General features: G+C 41.7%; 1 protein-coding gene across 3 annotated transcripts in view; it reads right to left on the reverse strand.

The window, feature by feature from the left end:
* MORC1 (MORC family CW-type zinc finger 1) overlaps positions 1-19,558 on the reverse strand; it is a 182,225-nt gene that overhangs the window by 43,348 nt on the left and 119,319 nt on the right. For all 3 annotated transcript variants that reach the window (XR_005383256.1, XR_005383257.1, XM_038582752.1), the window contains exons 19-21: positions 6,545-6,611; positions 4,234-4,300; positions 942-1,088 (exon numbers count right to left, since the gene is read on the reverse strand). Coding sequence is in view for 1 of the 3 variants with exons in the window: in XM_038582752.1 (XP_038438680.1) it covers positions 942-1,088; positions 4,234-4,300; positions 6,545-6,611 (281 nt within the window). In the remaining 2 variants the exon portion in view is untranslated. The remainder of the gene's footprint in view (positions 1-941; positions 1,089-4,233; positions 4,301-6,544; positions 6,612-19,558) is intronic.

Here is a 19,558-nt window from a genome sequence, read left to right on the forward strand (position 1 = left end):
CCTGAGTAGAAGTTGCAGCTCCCTATATATATGCTCCACCTCTACATTTCTCTTTGCCAACTTTCTAATTCCAGCCTTTGCCAACTCTCTTCTTCAGGAAGTTTTTGTAATCACTCATGGATCAGAGGTCAAAGAAACTGTCCTAATGGAAAATACGATCTAGTTAGGGCACATGGTGTGTTCTCCTTGGTTGAAAGCCTCTTACTTTACAACACAGGCCACTCACAGTCTGTGAACCCTAATCAAACCAACTGGCTCTGCTAATTTAGTGGTGTTACTGCTCCTGCACCTTCCCTCTCCAGAGGTTACTAATTTAAGAGCACTCTTCTCTATTCTAACTTCTTTGGCTTGATTATAAAGCCTCCTATCATCAGCCCCTATTTGGAAAAATTCTGAATCCTGGACTGTATCCCATCTCTGTCTCCATCCTTTAGGAATTAAGATCCAGACATCTAAATTCCTCATTTGCCATGTCCACAAATATTAACATTCTACACTGAACCAAAAAGTAAAACTCAATTTCCCTTAATAAGTTTAGTGTCTAAAGCTCCAAAGGGAGACTTTTCAGAAGGCCACACAAATCTTAGGAGGGTCTTTGTCAGGCAAAAACCAAATAAATAAAAAATAAAAGAGAAAGGAAGGGAGGGAGGGAGGGAAGAAGAAATTCAGTAAAAATTCTTTGTAACATCCAGGAGATAACTAACATCTATCCCACTGCCAGACCACATGACAACAGGCAGTTAGCGACTACAGTTCTATTTAAAAAGACATTTAACCCATGGTGTATCTGCATCAGTACAGGTAGGAGACAAGTTATAAAGTCATTCTATTGAATCTTCTTGAAGACTTTACTACTCAATAGGGGGAAAAAAAGATTAGGAGTCGTCACTGCTTAGAAAGTTCAACAAAGCATATAGAAGTATGGTAGCAAATATCTTTACCTTAATTTAGACGACAGTTTTCTTACTGTTTCCTTGATAGATGTGCCTTGGGAAGACTTTGTCAGTACAGAAGCGACGTTACAACCACCACTCACAGAAAAGCTGGCGTTGCATCCAGAACCTGGACTTGAATCTTCCATCAGTGCACTGTGCAAAAACAAGCTGAGACTTATAATTTCAAAGCCGGAATCATATAAGATACTAATAAGTTCAGAGACATTAAAATACAACAAATGAGAGCGAGGCCATATACGTCATGCTAAAAACTTTCATTTAGGTAGTTATAAAAAATCAATTCTCAACTGGAAAAATTACTATTTATTCCTGACAAATTTTGTTTCAAGGTTTTTGTGTAGCCACAATTAAACAGAATTGGTGGTAATGTATTCTCAACAACAGTAGTCACATACCATTTGTCTCATTTGTTGAAAGAGGCTTTTGAATTAAAGTTCTGTTTTAGCCTGGGGGAAGGTACATACAGAACTAAAACAAAAAGGGGCAAAGTCAGGTGAAAGCACTTAGGTAAGATCTGGAGGAAGAGGAGTGTTCCAGGTGATGTGTAATGATCCTGGGTAGTAATGAGGCAGGACTACTGGTACAGTGAAAAGGCAGGGCTGCTGGAGTAGAGAAGAAAGGGATGGGAGGATAAGGGGGTAGGGGTAAGAGGGGATGGGGGGGTGGGAGGAGGTGGGGGGAGGGCTGGCACCCATGGCCACAGGACATGAACTGGAGCTTATTCTAAGCGGAGCAGACATTACCACTAGAGGGTTTCTGACATGGAAGCAAGGTTATCTATTATGTTTTAAAAGGAAAACTGGCTGCAGCATAGAGAATAATTCACAGCGAGAATGCTCAGAAAGTGTAACATGTTAATGAGACCCCAAGCTTTCAGTATTGTGGGAACAGAAAAAAGTTCAAGAGGGCTGGGGGACATGCAATTTGGGAGGCCAAGCTGCATGGGAAGGTAGGGGTGAGATCATGTAGGGATCTGTTTGTCAAATAAGGAGGAGATTTTTGTCATCTTTTCATGCTAGTGTTAAAGCTCTAGAGAGTTTTATATGTTTATACTGTATGGGTCATTTAAAAATTGGACAAAAGCTTGTATCAAATGGAATGTGTTTCTACCGTCAACACGTTTTTGGCATTGATTCTACTAACTTCAGCTGAATTTTATTTAAGGTTAAGAATATTATAACTAATGCTTGTCTCTTCAAGAATTATTTGTACAATATTTGAAGCCTATTAACTATAACTTTCTTTATGCTAAAATTTTATTAAAGTAATCCTCTAAAAAATTCTTTTAACATTTTTTGGGATGCTGAAAAGTTATGCCGGCACTGGGGGGTAAAAGGTAAAATGTACTACACCTGAACCTGTTTCTCTTCCTGCCAAATAATAATAGTGCCCACCACAGAGAATGTGCTGAGGATTAGCCAAGACATACAAAGAATTCAGCCCAATGCCTATGCTTAGTAAGTGCTCAGTAAATAGCACCTAATTATTACTGTTATTATGATCATCTTTATCATCACTACCATTATTAGTGAATTTGATAAGAATCTTCCACGAAGACTTTTAATTGGACCACAGTTCTAACACTCATGTTGTAGATGTAACTCAAAGATGATTAAAAAAAAACAAACACACACAATCTCATAAAAACCTAAGAGTAACATATAATACATACACACACACACACACACATAATGTGTTTTACTTTGGGGGTGAATTTGAAATTTTAACTCAAACTTTAATAAATAACTCTAGGTTAAACCATTGTCCATAAAGTGGCCTAGCAATGGAATGGGGGGAGGGGAAACGGCATCATTGATTCAATCAACAAATACACCAACTTGGAGTCAGCTGCTATTCTGAACACTAATGACACAGAGATGAGAGCAAGAGAGCCCTGCTCTTGTGGAGTGAATTAGCTCCCAGTGAAAAATACAGAAAGAGCACGCTAGAATGTAAAATATTAAAAGAAATAGTTGAGTCAATAAGATACTTTAGCATAGTAACAAATGCTCTGAACAAAACCATGCAGGATGCTAAGATCTGATAGGGTGCCTCGTCAGGAGTGGGACAGGCAATTTTGGATGGAGTGCCGTGGGAAGACTTCTCAGACACTTGAAGTTATGAAGAAGAAAAGATACACCCCCCATCCTTATGGGAAGACAGACATTCAAATGGACAATCCCACTGGACTGGATGATGGTGTTGCAAACCATTGTATGTCAGAATATAGCTGGTATTTAACAGATAATTATGGAGGTTGAGGGATGACCGATTTGATCACTGCAACAGTGGCTCTCTGAAACCCGTGAGCTTGCCAGCAAGACTTGGGGGCCCCAGAGGGGAGAACACCTGAACCAGACCTTGAAGGAAAGAGTTACAACTGGTGTCCAGCTTGCAGAGGGCAAAGGAAGCAGTGTGGAAAGAGTGATGGAAGTGTGATAAAACAGGGCTTAAAGCAATTCCGAAACTGAGAAGCAGAGTGGGGGCTATAGGAAGGGCCAAGAGTGAAGGGGACCGACATCATGCTAAGGGATAGTTTATAACTTATCTTGCAAGTGATAGGGCCACAAAAGGCTTCTGGGTAGAACAGGGAAGTGGGGGGATGTGAGGATCAGAGGGGCTCCTCTGTCAGCAGGTAGAGAGAATAAAGATGTTTTTATCTGGCACTTCGTTCTATACTCCAATGCAAAAAGAGCCCAGGATTTAGATCCAGGGACACTGGGTCTAAATGCCTGGAAAGCACCTTTGACAAGTTTGTCTGAGTGAGGGTAAGGGTTTGCTTCCTTGAAAATGTTCCTATTTTCTTGGGCATCCAAAATATTCAGCTGATTTTATGTTAAAAATGACAAAAGTCTCAGGTCAAGAAAATTCCAGAAACGCAATGATTATCATAATTATATTTACATATAACAGATAATGAGCCACACAAAAAAACCAGGTTCCTGATTGTATATTCACACCTTATATATGTGACATTTTCAGTTCTTTGACTGCATTACAGTAATTTAAATTAGCTGCTCGCGGTGAGTAGGAAGTTAAGCCTGTTCCACTTCATTATCCCCAAATCCTCACAAAAGAAAATAAAAAGGTTTGGGGAAAAGGTAAGAAACCTAGCCGTATTCTATTCTTTCTTGTCTCCTTTGTAATTTTGGTTCTGTTCTTAATTGCCTTTGCTTGTTGCTATTATTTTCTTTCTTCTTGTATTTAAACATTGATAATTACTTTGCAACAGTATAATTGCACTCACTTGGAATTTGTATAATTGCGGTACACTCACCTTTCCCGGTTAGGTAATGAAGAGTTTCTCTTTATTTCTGGATTATCACTGCACAGCTCCTGCTTTTCTTCAAAAGACCGATAAAATGAAGACAATCACATTTTGATAATCACACAATAAAGTGAACTGAAAGAAGTGTCGGCAGTTTATTAACTACTTATAATTTGGCTTTTTATTCCAAACATCTCCTTATTAAGGATATTGAACCGATATGTTTTTTTTCTTAAAGATTTATTTATCCATGAGACAGAGAGAGAGAGACAGAGACAGAGAGAGAGAGGCAGAGACATAGGCAGAGGGAGAAAGAGGCTCCTCACAGGGAGCCCGACGTGGGACTCAATCCCAAATCCCAGGATCATGCCCTGAGCTGAAGGCAGATGCTCAACACTGAGCCACCCAAGCGTCCCTGCACCAATATGTTCTTAATGTGACTTATATTAACCTTTTAATAAAGTGTAGATGATGTATATAATAATCCAAGAGCCTTTGTAATTTATTTTTTCTAAGTTCTTATTCATGATGCTTATTACTCGTGACGGGTGTGCACGGGTGACTGCTTGAGGCCATCGGGATTCCCTTTCCTCACCAGCCTCTGCCCAGACAACCTCCCATCTTCTCCCTAGAATCCCACTCTATTCCATTTTAGGTTCAGGTTCAAGAACATCCTAACAGATGCCAACCCCAAACATATCTCTAGTAGAGAGTTTAATTATAAAGCAGGAAGAGATCTGGAGTCATCTAGTCGACCTTCTCATTGAGGCGACTTCAGAATTGTATGTTCAAGAGAGTGATTCATTTGCAATTCATAGAGGAGCAGAAATGTTACGAATCCTTGGACTGGTTTTAAAAGTATGGTAGAGTCAGTAGACTAATACATCAATGTGTCTTTCTTCCATCCATCTCTAGAATTCATTGTGGTAACTGTCCAAATATCTTACTCCACCAAGTAAACCCTTGTCAACAAGTGTAGGACCATTAAAGGCCAAATGGAGCAGTAGAGCAACAAAGGAAGCTGTAGATAGTGCGGGAATGGCTGAGGATCTACCTGACTCCTTAAGTAAATACAAAAGAGAAAACACAGAAAGAGGCTTCCTAAGCATACTGTAGGCACCACTGGTTTTACTCACTGGCTTGAATAAAAAGTGATTTTTTTTTTTAGCCCAAGAGCCAACTAATCTATAATTATGGTTATTTGAAATTATTTCACAATTTTTTCATTCCAAACCCAGGATGAATATTTGAAATTAAATATTAATTTTAGGATCAAAATTGTATTAACAATTTTTCCATTACAATTTAGAAATCTAACAGGCACATACTTGAAATCATGTTAATAGTTTGAAGCTTCTACAAAAGACTGGCTTTAAGATTAAGAGAGCCTTACAAAAGAAATCCTGATTGTGGAATTGCAAATTATCCTAAAAGAAAAAAAGTGCAATTTCTGAGGGATCTTACTAATGGGTTCAATATAAAGATGTGTGTGAATGACTGATTAGGTTACCTGAGCAACAAAGTATGAAGGAAGAGAGAGCTTAGGACCAACAGTGAACACAGAATGATGCCATGGACCGATACAGGGACTGGGAATGAGGAAGCCAAAATGAGCTGAGGCTTGCTAAAGAGGCTAAGAAAGAAAGGCTTTAAAACTTATTTCAGAATAACAGGGGACCATGGAAATGATGGGCTTGCTGCTCCGGTCCAGTGGTATAACAGACAGAACTTTCCTAAGTCCAGTTTGCTCCCAGCTTCTCTATCCAGGGCAATTGGTTTTGGATTGAATAGTATAAGATGGCAACTCTAAGTTTCAAAAAGGTCAAGTCTCTCAACTGAGACAAAGGATGTCCAAAGGGCACAAAGGAACTAATGAAGATGTTGGCTGAACTAGTCTCAGGGGAATCATTGAAAGCAGGAAGAGGACTAAATAATTAAAGATAGAGGACTGTCATTATAATTTTCAAAATACTGTCTGAAAATTAAAGAGCTCATATCAAAACACTGCAAATGTCTAAACAGAGTTCAATGCAGAGAGTGGCACACGTCTACCTCTGGGAACGTCAGGCCATGTGGCAGTGCCGGGGGGACTCTCCTTAGGAAGTGAACATCTCTTGTGACCTCTGAAACACATGAGATTGGCGGCTCACCCTCCACCCACCCCTCTTCCCACTTTTGGAACGACACATTTTAACTTTTAAAAATCCAAAATGCTGCCTAACTTCCAATCTGTATCCCATATCAGATATGCCACCTAAATCACATTGAAAACAACTCAAACATTACAGCTAACATAGGTAAACTGAAATTTTTTTTTTACCTCTTTTCATAAGAGAAACTTCCTTTTTTTGTTTCAATGAAACATCAGCATCACTTTTACCTAAAACCTGAAAAACAAGCCATTTACTTAAAGCTGCACAAAAATATAGGATGTATCAAAGGGTACAAAATGACCTTGAGTGTCTATGCCCATATTAGAGAGAGAGACCAGAAGTACAGTTTATACACGTCATGAAAAGAGATAATCATGCACATGGTAGAAAATTACATTGGCGTGCATCTCAAGGATGGTTACATCACAATTGTCATTTATTTACTTCTACAGATTTCCTTATTGGGATTTTTATACTTCCATCAATATTTGTGCAGATATTTTTTTTAAAAAAATCCATACCGTATGTGGATGTAACAATGACTCCAACAAATGAGCCAAGTATTTGGTTCGCCAGGAGCAACCATGGGGCCTCTGCTGTTTTGAGGAGGCTTATCACACTCGTGGTTGATTCAGAACAGCCACAGAGCAGGAGCTCAACATCAGTGCAGTTGGTGCAATGAAAACCTTGGGGAGGCTGGGGCCTGAGGCCCCAAAGCATTATGGGGAAGAAGACAGGGATGGGAATGAGGCATGCACCTGGGCATTGAGAAAGGGATGCCTTGTCTTTTGATAAAATTCCAAGAAATCTGCCTAAGAGGGGTTACAGAGCCTTAATGTGTTGAATGCAGGAGCCAGGAGGGTTGGTGGCACCTGAGGGTGTGTGTGTGTGTGTGTGTGTGTGTGTGTGTGTGTGTGTGATGGTGTGATGTCTGGGGTGCGTGGGAGGCACTGGGCGTTGGGAGAGCTGGGGGTGGGACGTGCCATCCAGAAGCCAGGTGGGCCACTGCTTTGGGAAGCCTGAAGACCCATTTTGCAAGGCTCACACAAAACAAACCTACCTTCTGGAAATGTAGTCTTTACATCAGAGAAAGCAAGAGTTAGTTTATGCCCTCAAGGAAAACGGCCCTAGAATGTTCCCTTTGTGTAGTCTGTAAATCTGTGAGGAGCTGGGGGAACAGGCAGCAAAAGCTGAAAATGGAGAAGGCCGGGGGAAGGCGAGAGCTCCTGATCTGCAGCCCCCGAACCTGTGCTGGGACCACACTGCGGCCCCGCTTCCACGGCCCGGTGGAGGGTGCGGAGCTGCTGGTTCTCAAGAGCTGCCCACTGAGTCGGGGCTCGTCGCCCTTCGAGCCCCCTGTGCCCTGCTAAACACACACCAGGAGCGGCTACCTCTCCTCTCCCCTGCCAGGAAACACGGGCGCATATTTTTTTAAATTTATTTTTTTATTGGTGTTCAATTTGCCAACATATAGAATAACACCCAGTGCTCATCCCATCAAGTGTGCTCCCTTCAGTGCCCAGTCACCCCCATCCCCCGCCCACTTCCCCTTCCACCACCCCTGTTCCTTCCCAGAGTTAGGAGTCTCTCATGTTCTGTCTCCCTCTCTGATATTTCCCATTTTTTCTCCTTTCCCCTTTATTCTCTTTCACTATTTTTTATATTCCCCAAATGAATGAGACCATATAATGTTTATCCTTCTCCGATTGACTTATTTCACTCAACATAATACCCTCCAGTTCCATCCACATTGAAGCAAATGGTGGGTATTTGTTGTTTCTAATGGCTGAGGAATATTCCATCGGATACATAGACCACAGCTTCTTTATTCATCATCTTTCGATGGACACCGAGGCTCCTTCCACAGTTTGGCTATTGTGGACATTGCTGCTATAAACATTAGGGTGCAGGTTTCCCGATGTTTCGCTGCATTTGCATCTTTGGGGTAAATCTCCAGCAGTGCAATTGCTGGGTGTAGGGCAGATCTATTTTTAACTCTTTGAGGAACCTCCACACAGTTTTCCAGAGTGGCTGCACCAGTTCCCATTCCCACCAACAGTGCAGGAGGGTTCCCCTTTCTCCACATCCTCTCCATGGACTTTCTTCAGAGAGTTGGAACAAATTACCTTAAGATTTGTGTGGAATCAGAAAAGACCCCGAGTAGCCAGGGGAATATTAAAAAAGAAAACCATATCTGGGGGCATCACAATGCCAGATTTCAGGTTGTACTACAAAGCTGTGGTCATCAAGACAGTGTGGTACTGGCACAAAAACAGACACATAGATCAATGGAACAGAACAGAGAACCCAGAAGTGGACCCTGAACTTTATGGTCAACTAATATTCGACAAAGGAGGAAAAACTATCCATTGGAAGAAAGACAGTCTCTTCAATAAATGGTGCTGGGAAAATTGGACATCCACATGCAGAAGAATGAAACTAGACCACTCTCTTTCACCATACACAAAGATAAACTCAAAATGGATGAAAGATCTAAATGTGAGACAAGAATCCATCAAAATCCTAGAGAAGAACACAGGCAACACCCTTTTTGAACTCGGCCACAGTAACTTCTTGCAAGATACATCCACGAAGGCAAAAGAAACAAAAGCAAAAGTGAACTATTGGGACTTCATCAAGATAAGAAGCTTTTGCACAGCAAAGGATACAGTCAACGAAACTCAAAGACAACCTACAGAATGGGAGAAGATATTTGCAAATGACGTATCAGATAAAGGGCTAGTTTCCAAGATCTATAAAGAACTTCTTAAACTCAACAGCAAAGAAACAAACAATCCAATCATGAAATGGGCAAAAGACATGAAGAGAAATCTCACAGAGGAAGACATAGACATGGCCAACATGCACATGAGAAAATGCTCTGCATCACTTGCCATCAGGGAAATACAAATCAAAACCACAATGAGATCCCACCTCACACCAGTGAGAATGGGGAAAATTAACAAGGCAGGCGCCTATTTTATACAGCATTCTAGAAACCGTGCTCGTCAGGAAGCAGGTTAAATGGGCACACGTGCAGCCTAGCAACAAAAGGCCTGGGAGGCCTGGGAGGTGGCCCATCACTGCTGCTTGTGTTTCACCCAGATCCACAGCAAGAAAAGTCCTTCTAGGGCGAAAGAAATAACACTGATGGTAAGTTGCTTTTGTCCATTTCAGGATAGTTTAGTACTTTTATTGTAAATAAACTCCTGCCCTAGAAGTAAATAAAACGCATGTATTTTTTTAAAGTTCATTTTGCAAAATGACCTTAAAATGTCCATCTTACTTCTCTCCGATGTATCATCAAACTTGTAAGTTTTCTTCTAATGTGCTGAGATATTGGGAAATCTACATGCCTTTTTTAAGTGCCTCTAACTTTGAACTAAATATATTTTGACTCTTTTATAAGCAGCGTAGACTATTTCCCACCGCCGTGAACAGCAACCACAAGATAAGCTGACGACAGGAACTACTTAATGCCTTTAGTTATAACCGCTTTGTTGTAATCCATGATGATCCAGCTCAGAATGTGTTCCTTTCCTTTGGTAATTCTTCCTTGTGATAAAAATCAGACAAGATGCAAGCATCCAAGATTAGGCAAAATGACAGCAGTCCCAGTAGGGAACTTTGGTTGCTGGTGTTACTAGCACAGCGTCATGAAATTATTTTTGCATTTTATTGTTTAGTTCTCTGCTTTGAGTCATGCCTTGTGGAGGCTGTTTCCGTGAGGGGCGGATGTGTCCCCTCACTCCAAAAATGATACTTTTTTTTTTATGATAGTCACACAGAGAGAGAGAGAGAGAGAGAGAGAGAGAGGCAGAGACACAGGCAGAGGGAGAAGCAGGCTCCATGCACCGGGAGCCCGACGTGGGATTCGATCCCGGGTCTCCAGGATCGCGCCCTGGGCCAAAGGCAGGCGCCAAACTGCCGCGCCACCCAGGGATCCCCAAAAATGATACTTATACAAAGCTTTCCCATCTATATTGCAGGAGAGATTATCTTCTTTTCCTTTCTTGTATTTTCTTTATCCTTTGGCATAGAGATGTTTAAAAGATTTTGGATCAACAATTCACAGCTACACTAATTCCTTTTAAATATCTATGTCTATCTATTTACTTTATTCTACAAATTCCTTTATTGGGATTTTTATACTTCCATCAATATCTGTGCAGATATATTTTTTAAAAATCCATACCTTATGTGGATGTAACAATGACTCCAACCAATGAGCCGTATATTACCTGAGTTCACAGGGTGCTCTCTTCTATCACAATATATTTGTGGCTTTGAAGGTCTGAATTTTCTCAGGCTGAGACTTGCCTTTTCAATGACACTATTTGCATATTTTGATACTGCTTACAAAGCTCTTTCATATACATTACTTCATTTCATTACAGAGGGTTCTTCAGTCTCTCAGGCGTAACTGTGTTTCATGCTCTGCAGTTTGGGGATATCTCCTTCCTAAGATTTTATCTCAGTCACGAACCAGGTAACACCTCCCACACAGTAAATGAGATTATAGTCAAGTCTTAACATGGGGTTTTAGATGCCTTAATTAAAATTATGTTAACAATGAGCAGAGTGGGATTTGTCAGTTCTCCCAGGGATGCAATTTGGTGAAGTATCTATTTAAGAGGATAAATAAATCATAAATAAGTTAGAGAGAGGGGAAGAAACAAACCGTCAGCTGTGTTACTTCTGTTGTTAAGGATGCTTAAGATCCGGTTGGCGTCACTCTGCCTGCTTTCCTTCCTTCTAGTTCTTTGCCCCTCTAGTTCCAACACAAGCATTTGTTATTATCAAGGACCCGAAAAAACTCCCAGGCCAGGAACGCCTTCTTGCCGCATTCAAAGGCCCTTTCTGTTTTTGCTCTTCCGTAGTGGACGTTACGTTCTAGGCTTCTCTCTCTCATCCACAAATTTAATCAATAAAACTGAGTTCCCAGTATGGGTCAGATGCTGTTCTGATGAAGAATACAAAGTCCTGCCTTTGTGAAGCTTATTCACAAACTATTAATAGTGAGGGAAAAAGAGATGTTAAGTAAATAAAAAATCTGGATACGTGATATGATGTCAGGTAACGTTACGTTCTGTGAAGAGAAGTAACCCGGGTAAGAGATGCAGGAAGGCCTAAGTCCCCGCACCCAAGCCCAGCTGCCTCCCTGGGCCTCGCCGCTCTCACCCCACACCCCCCATGTCTCCTCCTCCCTACCCGCTTTGCCACACACATGTTCTCCTCTCTTGATGCCTTGGCTTGTTTGCTGTTGATCCGCTTGCTCCTCCAAACGTTTTTCTGGTTCTTCCTCACACATCCTTCAGCAGGGCCTTTCATGCCAACTCTACAGAACTGTACTCATTCACCCTCTCTACACCTGACCCTGACCCTTCCTATCCCCTTTCCTCTGCTTTCCTTTTCTCCTGAGCTCTTGCCATCACTGACCTTGCAACACAAGGAAACACAGCTTCCTTATTTGTCTTATGTGTGGTCTGGGTCCCCTGATGGAAGGGAAGCACCACGAGGATAGGGAGCAGTGTCTATTCTCTTCTTGCTGTCTCCCCCATGTCTGTGACAGTACTCACAGAATCCTAGAAAGTCCCGGCAGTATGTGCATGTCGCTGGGGGCTGGGGAGAGTGGAGTCCCAGCACTGCAAACAGCAACGGAAAAGCCAGGGAAGCAAAAATACGCTCAGGGTGTGGGAGGCCAAGGAAGGTCAGGGAGGCCACAGTGAAGTGAAAGGAGGGATGAAGTGGTAGAGGCCTTGGAGGGCATAGCAAGGACATGGCATTCTGTTCCAAGTGTGAGCAGAAGCCACTGGAGGGTTCCGAGTAGGAGGGTGGTAAGACCTGTCTTTTAGATGAAACAGAGTTTGAGACTGTGGATGCCACCAGGGGCAGTGAAGTCATTTGCAGGGAGGGCCACCACTGTAGCCTCGACGAGAGATGTCGATGAACATTCAGAGGTTGATTGGGCACGACTGGCTGACAGGTTGAGTGCCAGGTGTGAAAGGAGAAGAATTCAGGACGCCTCCTAGGCTGTGGCCCAAGTAGCTGTGCATGGCGGTGCCCTTTACTGAGATGGGAAGCATGAGGAAGTCTCTTGCCATTCCTTCTTCCCTTGATTTCTATAACCTTCTGTTTCCCAAGTCTCCCGGGATATTGATTTTTCTGTCTACACTTAATCCATCAGTGAACCCATTACAATTTCAGAGGGTTCAACTATCACCCTTATGCAAATTCTGGCCTGATCAGCATCCTCAACCCTAACTTTCCATCTTTGCTCCAGCTCATTTCCAACTGACTTCAGGACATGTGCACTTGAACATTTTGCTGAAACGTCAAATCTTCAGTCCCATGGGTGCATATTCAGATCCCCTGTCGGCTCCTCTCTTCCTATTGGCAGCAACATGCTGTTCCAGGCTGCCCCAAACTGCTCTCACTGTTCATTCTTCCACACTCCTCTCCGATCTCTGCTTTTTCCTTCCAAATGGCTAGTTTTCCTCATCATTATACTGCAATCTTTAGGCAGCAGATACTCCTTTTGGTCGTTAGCTTCTCCTCCAATCCAGGACAGCAGCATCACCATAACCCAATTCGTTTTCCTATACAAAATCTCCACGATCAAATGTTCCTCCTCGAAACCTTTCCACACGTCCTGACTTGTCCTATATCAAGTACGAACTCCATGTCTGACTTTCAGAGCCCTTCTCAATGGGATTCTAAGATATGTGAGCACAATGTCAGTACTTCTTAACGAACACCCTCTGCTATAACCAGAAGGCTGTCAGAATTCCCTATATGCACCATGTACACTTTTGCCTCCACATCTTTGCCCACACACTTCTAACAGGACACACCTCTCTCTCCTCTCTGTTTCCCACCTTCCAAGACAAGAATAAATCCTACTCTTTCCAAAATGTCCTTTTAAGTTACTCCAGCCCATGTGGATTTCTTCCTTTCTCTGAAAAACTATTAACAGTAAATTACAAACAGTTTTTTTATTAATAGCCAAGCATCGTATCTATGTAGCCTAGATAAGACCAGGATCCTATAGGAGCCCTGATCCTAGCATGATACTTCACAGCAGAATTCAAAACTTGGGTCCATCTCCCAAAAACAAATCCAACTCTACAAAACATTAAAAGATGTACAGTTTTTACTAAAGATTGTGTTGCGAAATGGAGGAAGTGGTCACATAATGCAAAAGTCTCTTTTGAATCACCCTGAAGCACCTCTATTTCTACTACTTCCACCACTGGCTGCCTACTCACCTCTCTCCCCCCATTTTCCCCTCCAGCCTCGCCAATTCTGCAGCACCATGTTTTTTGGCTTCTGGGATGACCCTCTTCCTTTCTCCAACCCCTCACATGCACCCCCTCCAGCTCTCCATTTGCTTCCACAAAGCAATTTCACTCTCTCAATTTTCATTTTTTTACTCCCATCTCCTGGCCCAACCAATAAAGGTTGAATTTGCCCTCTTCAGAATCCCAGAAAATGCTTTTTAAAAATGTTTCTCATAACACCAATAATCATTTTTATTCTGTCACAAATCATCCCATTAATTCTTGCAACAACTTTGAGAGTAGGTAGTATTATTTCCATTTTCTAGATATGAAAACAGAAGACCATAAGTTGATACAACTGACTTAGCGGCATGTAGATCTGACTTTGAACCTAGGTGGGTCTGTCAGAGGGCAGTGTCTGTCAACTTTCTGTAAAATAATGCTAACATGTGGTTTTGTAAAATTATCTTCCAATTTTCTTGTTCGTTTTGAGGAAGGATCATATATAAATATATTTATTTGGTGTCTCTCAAAATATCTGATACAATATTGTTCGATACATTTGATCTTAACTGGTGCCCAGCTACTAGTAGTCCACACACTGGCACTGGAAATTCAGACTCAAATGTTGCTGACGAGATCTTCCTTTACATCAGGGGCTGTATCACACACTGTCTCCGTGTCTGTTGTAAGTGTGCTGGTGAGCTGATGAATTATACTGTGGAGAGTGAGTAGAGACATTTTTTCCTCCAGAGCCCTTAGGGTAGCTCTGGTTTTTATCTCATAAAGGAGCTGGCTCTGCCTGTGAAATTCCTGATACTGTTAGCAACAATCACAGCATTACACAAGTTCATACAGAGGCAATGGTAACATTATCAATCTGGAAAACTAAGAAATGGCCTGCTTTTAACATTAAGGCAATTTCGATCATCTGAAATCACGTTCTTGCAACACCATTGTAGGTTCCCCCATTAAAGAACAATTTCTGTTAGGAGCCGGAAAAATGATGCATATTAGGGGTGAATGCAGCTGATTCAGGGACTGACTGGCTATGCATGTTATTTGCTTTCCTTTTTTTTTTTTTTTTAACCTGATTTTGGGTTACCAAGTCAACTTTTCACTTCATTGTCATATTGTACTGATGCCAAAACAGAGTGCTTGTAACTGTTGTTTCTGGGTGTCATGGTTTAGTTGTTCTTGCTACCACAGAGCATAGATCTAGACACTGGAGACTCATCAGCTATTCCAGATGTCCCTCAGCTTTTCTAATATACCATGGAGACTCTGTCAGTGGCCTTAGAGATTCAGAGCTGGTTGATGACTTTCTGAAGCTGGAATCAGTCTCTTTTGAAAGATGCCCCAAAAAACTAATGAGGTGTAAGTGTTAAGGACTTCATTCTGAGATGGGAAGATGGTTCCATCTACTCATTCCTTTATTCACATGTCTTTTTTTAGCCCCAGAAAGTGCCACATTCTGGGCTAGACACTGGAGGTTACATCTTTCATAGCAAATACAGGGCTTCCCATTGCCAAACTCTTAAAATACATCTGTCAACGATGATCTAGCCATCAAATTTTTTTAAATGTATGCAGATTGGGAAAATGAAATGCCATCTGCCAATCTGCTCTTGAGACCAGGTGCAAGCCAAAAAAGACCTAAATGACCACAGAGGACAAAAAGGTTCAAGTCAGGCCAATCAAAAAGGTAGTATGGTTCTTGGTTATTAACTAGGCAAGTCTAACCCAACTTGAAGTAACCATGACAGATGTTTTTACTGTTCTAGCAACCTGGGGTTTGCCATTGATATTCAGAGCAGAAACAGAAAAAAAAAAAGATTATTATAAAATATGGAAAAACAACAAATACTAGTATTTAGGAAGAAGGTAAATGTTTCATATTAGAGTCAGAAAATATGCATAATGTCAATTTGGAGCACATGCTCTCTGAAGATGAATAAAAGCATGCACATGTGCAACAAAAAGTTGGTACTTTCACACTCTGGCTTGAGTCTCAGAAATTATTCTCATTCAACTCCTCTGATTTACTGTTGGCATGGATAATGTCATTCCCCTGGTATTCCTGAACTTTGAAGCTTTCTTCAAATTGATCATTTGCTTTCCTGACCATCTGCTGTAGGCTGGCAAGCTAATTTTCCCAGTCACCTCTCAGAACAGACCCCCTAGGACATCTAATCTGTATAGTCTCTTCCTTTATCTCATCTGGTGACATAACTTGAGACTGTAACCTCTTTGCTAGGATGCTCGGTAGTCTAGTTCCTCTGTTTTGCTTTTATTTTTATGGCTTCTTTAAGCATGGTGCAGTGCCAATTGATCAGATGGCTTCATTTTGAGGGGCAGCAATGGGGTACGAGGTTCATATGCCAAATTTTTGCCTGGAGTAAAGCTGAATTGCCAATATATCACATAGCAGCGCTCTCGCGTTTTTAATTGAACTTAAGACAAATTCTTAATTACAACTGTACCACAGGGTAATGATCTAGTAAAGCAGAAACTATAGCAACCTTTACTCAGACATTGATTCCTTCCCGCAGAGGCTCAGCATCTAAGAGGTGACCTAAAAGAATGTCTACTTCCTTCCCATTTGGGGTTAACTGGAACAAAATTTGAACTTTACACATGGGTTTGGAAATGCCTGAGACAGAGTTCAGAATCAAGAGAAGACAGGGTATGTATTTTGAGCCTGGAAGATGAAAAACAATAGGATTTTCTGGAGGCCAAAGGTCAGGTAACACCAGCCCATGGAAGGGGTTGGTGATCAAGTTATGACCACAACCATGTTACTACAAGTAGTCATTCTGGATGTGGAGAAGATTCTCCTCTCCAGGAATCATCCCTGGGGTGATGATCCTGATGATTTCTATGTGAGTCTGGGGTGCCTGGAAAGAGAAGAGCCAGGTCTTAAGCAGAAAATAACTTTAATGGAAAGGTCATATTTAAGGTGGATAACAGGAGAAATGAATTAAAGGGAAGTTAGCTTGATGTGGGCAAGGAGGATGGATTGATTTTTTTAAATGAATTCAGAACTCTTGCCTGGAGAAGGCCCATCTATGGAATGCAAGAAACCTGTCTATGCCAAAATGCTGAATGTTAATCAATGCGGTATTTATTTGTACCTTGAAATCCTCAGCCCTGAGTAAAGCGTATCTGTGTACTCCAACCAATGGGCTGGGTGAACGGATATGGGGGACAGTATATGGAGATGGATGATAAAGGGAGAAGTCATAAGGAGATATGGTTAAGAAAGTGGGAGCTCAAGCTGAACAGCTAGGGTTCAAGGTGACCACTTCGTGGCAGTGTGATCCTGAGCAAGTTTATTTTCCTTGCCTGTAAGATGGAGAGGAAAAGAGAATTTATCCCTCAAGTTACAAAGAAAATTAGGTGAGATTATACAAGTGAAGCACAGTACCTGAGTTTCATCATGGCAACAAAGAAAAAGGAAAGGCTCACCCCACTAAAACACACATACACAGGCACACACACACAGTACAATTTCAGAATGGTTTTACAGGGTCAGAGATAATAAATCTGGGTCACATTAGTTACCCTGAAGTGGTGGAGGGAACCGTACCTGTGCTGACAAGATTATGAAAAATAATGAAAGAAGTTTGCTGCAGGGCAAACGGATAGCTCCACACGTAATGTCTCCAAAGGTCCAACGGGGAGGCTACCCAGGGCATTTTGAAGGGGTTTAAGATGTTCTTAAAAAATTCCTCATTATTTTCATGACAGTTTTTTAATTTCTAAAAAATGCCTAGAGTTTTAACTGAATCCCAGTTGGAGACTTCCACAGTGCCAAATGACATGCAAGGTCTTACCAAGAACACTCTTATTGCATGGACTTTGAAAATGAATAGACTGCGCTGGCTAAAAGGCCAAGCATAAATTAATATTGAGAAGGGGAAAAAAAAAAAAACGCCACAGAGGTGACACCAGCAAACTATGGGATCAGAAGCAACTGGAGAAAAGGAAAATGAAGCCCAGTGCCACATAAATGATCTGGGAGCATGTTAAGTGTGAGACATGGTGGAGAACAAAAAGACAAACATTAAAAATGGCTAGAAAATGAGCATTATCTCAATGAGAAAAGAAATAAAACCAAAGAATACATTTTTCTTAAAAAAAATAGCTTCAATAGACCAGGGGCCTTGGAGAGAAAAGAATATGAAGAACATTCAATCAAGCATGAGGTGGAATGAGAAGAGGAGGAATTTAGGAAAAGAGGTCAAACTGTCGTAACCCTAAGCCACAGCAGATGAGATGACGTAGGAGAACGGATGCTAACATGGCAGCAGTAATTGGCAGTGCTCAGATTCGAGAGAGGTCTGAAAAGCCATCAATGCTCTCATCATTTCAGGTGAAGGTGCGCAACTGTTGGTAGGAGAGCTAGCGTGAGGTGTGCCCAGAGCTTGGAGGAGAGAAAGATGAAGCATGCTACTATGAAGAAAAAAAAAAAAAAAATCCTTTCAGAAGGCAGATGGACAGACACAGCCAAGGAAAGAATGTGCTTACCACAATGGACTTGTTCTCCATTCGAAAAAGGGACACCTAGGAGCGCAGGTGAGACAGGGCCTGGGCGCTGGGCTAGTGCCCGTTTAGTGGTAGAGTCGGTCACAGTGGCAACACTGTCACTATCGTGCTCTTGGGGGGAGGTGGACGCGGCAGCCTGCCTTAGCTGGAAGCCTTTTAAATATTCAGGCCCATAACTCACCAGCACCTGTCAGACTGTAATCGGCCAGCCCAGGCACACTGGCATAAAGGGAGAGAGTGCACAGTGTAGGTCAGCGTGCGCCTTCCGATTGGGTAGAGGCTGTATTTATCTTTCGAATGACCCAACTGCTATTATGATGCTATGCAACAGTCTCATCAGTTTGGATAATGTAAAATCATCCCTGTGAGATGGGCTTTCTGTGATGTGCTGAACATATATTTCTAAGCCCATTACACTTGAAAATAAGGCCCTGGGCCCCAGTAAATTCACCAAAACAATAAAAACCACCTGGTTGCAAGGGAGTGAGAAGTGTCCTGTGTAGTAGCTAATTCTTCTTCTCTAAGTGAGAACCTCTTGCAGCACTGTTAGCCCTGAGTGTCTTCCTTCTTTAAATGAGTCAGGGACAGAGTCAGAATTAAAGCACATACACACACACACATGTAAGCACTACAGGTAGAAGAGAACTGGGTAGAGCCCAGGGGTTAAGAAGAATCATTTTTTAACTTCCGAGTTTAAGAAAAGTATGTACAAACATCCAGAAGCAATTATCTCTTACTAGAATTACTGCAACTACAGCCAAACACAGAAATTAATGTGCATCTGTGGATAATTCGTATTTATCTAAATAAATTAGGCACCCTGAGTTTGAGAACAGACTTCCCGCTAGGATCAATGGGGCACAAATAAACCCTACTACACACACGTGTGTGCATAAGACACAACATAAAACTTGAGAAATATTACATTAAAAACCCATGACAATTTTAATATAAATGTCATATCTAATTTTGAAAAAAGTACTTGCTAAAAAGCGTATGCAAAGCTTAGGGAGGTGACGAGGATGGATACGTGAAAAACATGCCAACAAAGTTCTGGAAAGCAGGCCGTGACTAGTACTGCTCACAGGTGCAGCTGCATCACGTCCTGTTTCTAAGAGGCGGTGGTGCTCTCCAACACTAGCTGCCCTTCCTCTTCCTTTCTGCTGGCCGATTGAATTTTGACTCTTTTCCTTTTGAAAAATGCTTTGGTGTCTCCTTTCTTCACGTCCTGGATTTAGTTGTTCCTTTTTGTCAATATGAAGGTTTTTCCTGCTCCCTTTGACAAATTACTCCTAGACCTTCTCAGCGTCCCTTCAGAGGGCTTCTGAAAGTAATGATGGTTTATGGATGGAG

Source organism: Canis lupus, chromosome 33 (genome assembly GCF_011100685.1).
Source record: "Canis lupus familiaris isolate Mischka breed German Shepherd chromosome 33, alternate assembly UU_Cfam_GSD_1.0, whole genome shotgun sequence".
Lineage (NCBI taxonomy): Eukaryota > Metazoa > Chordata > Mammalia > Carnivora > Canidae > Canis > Canis lupus.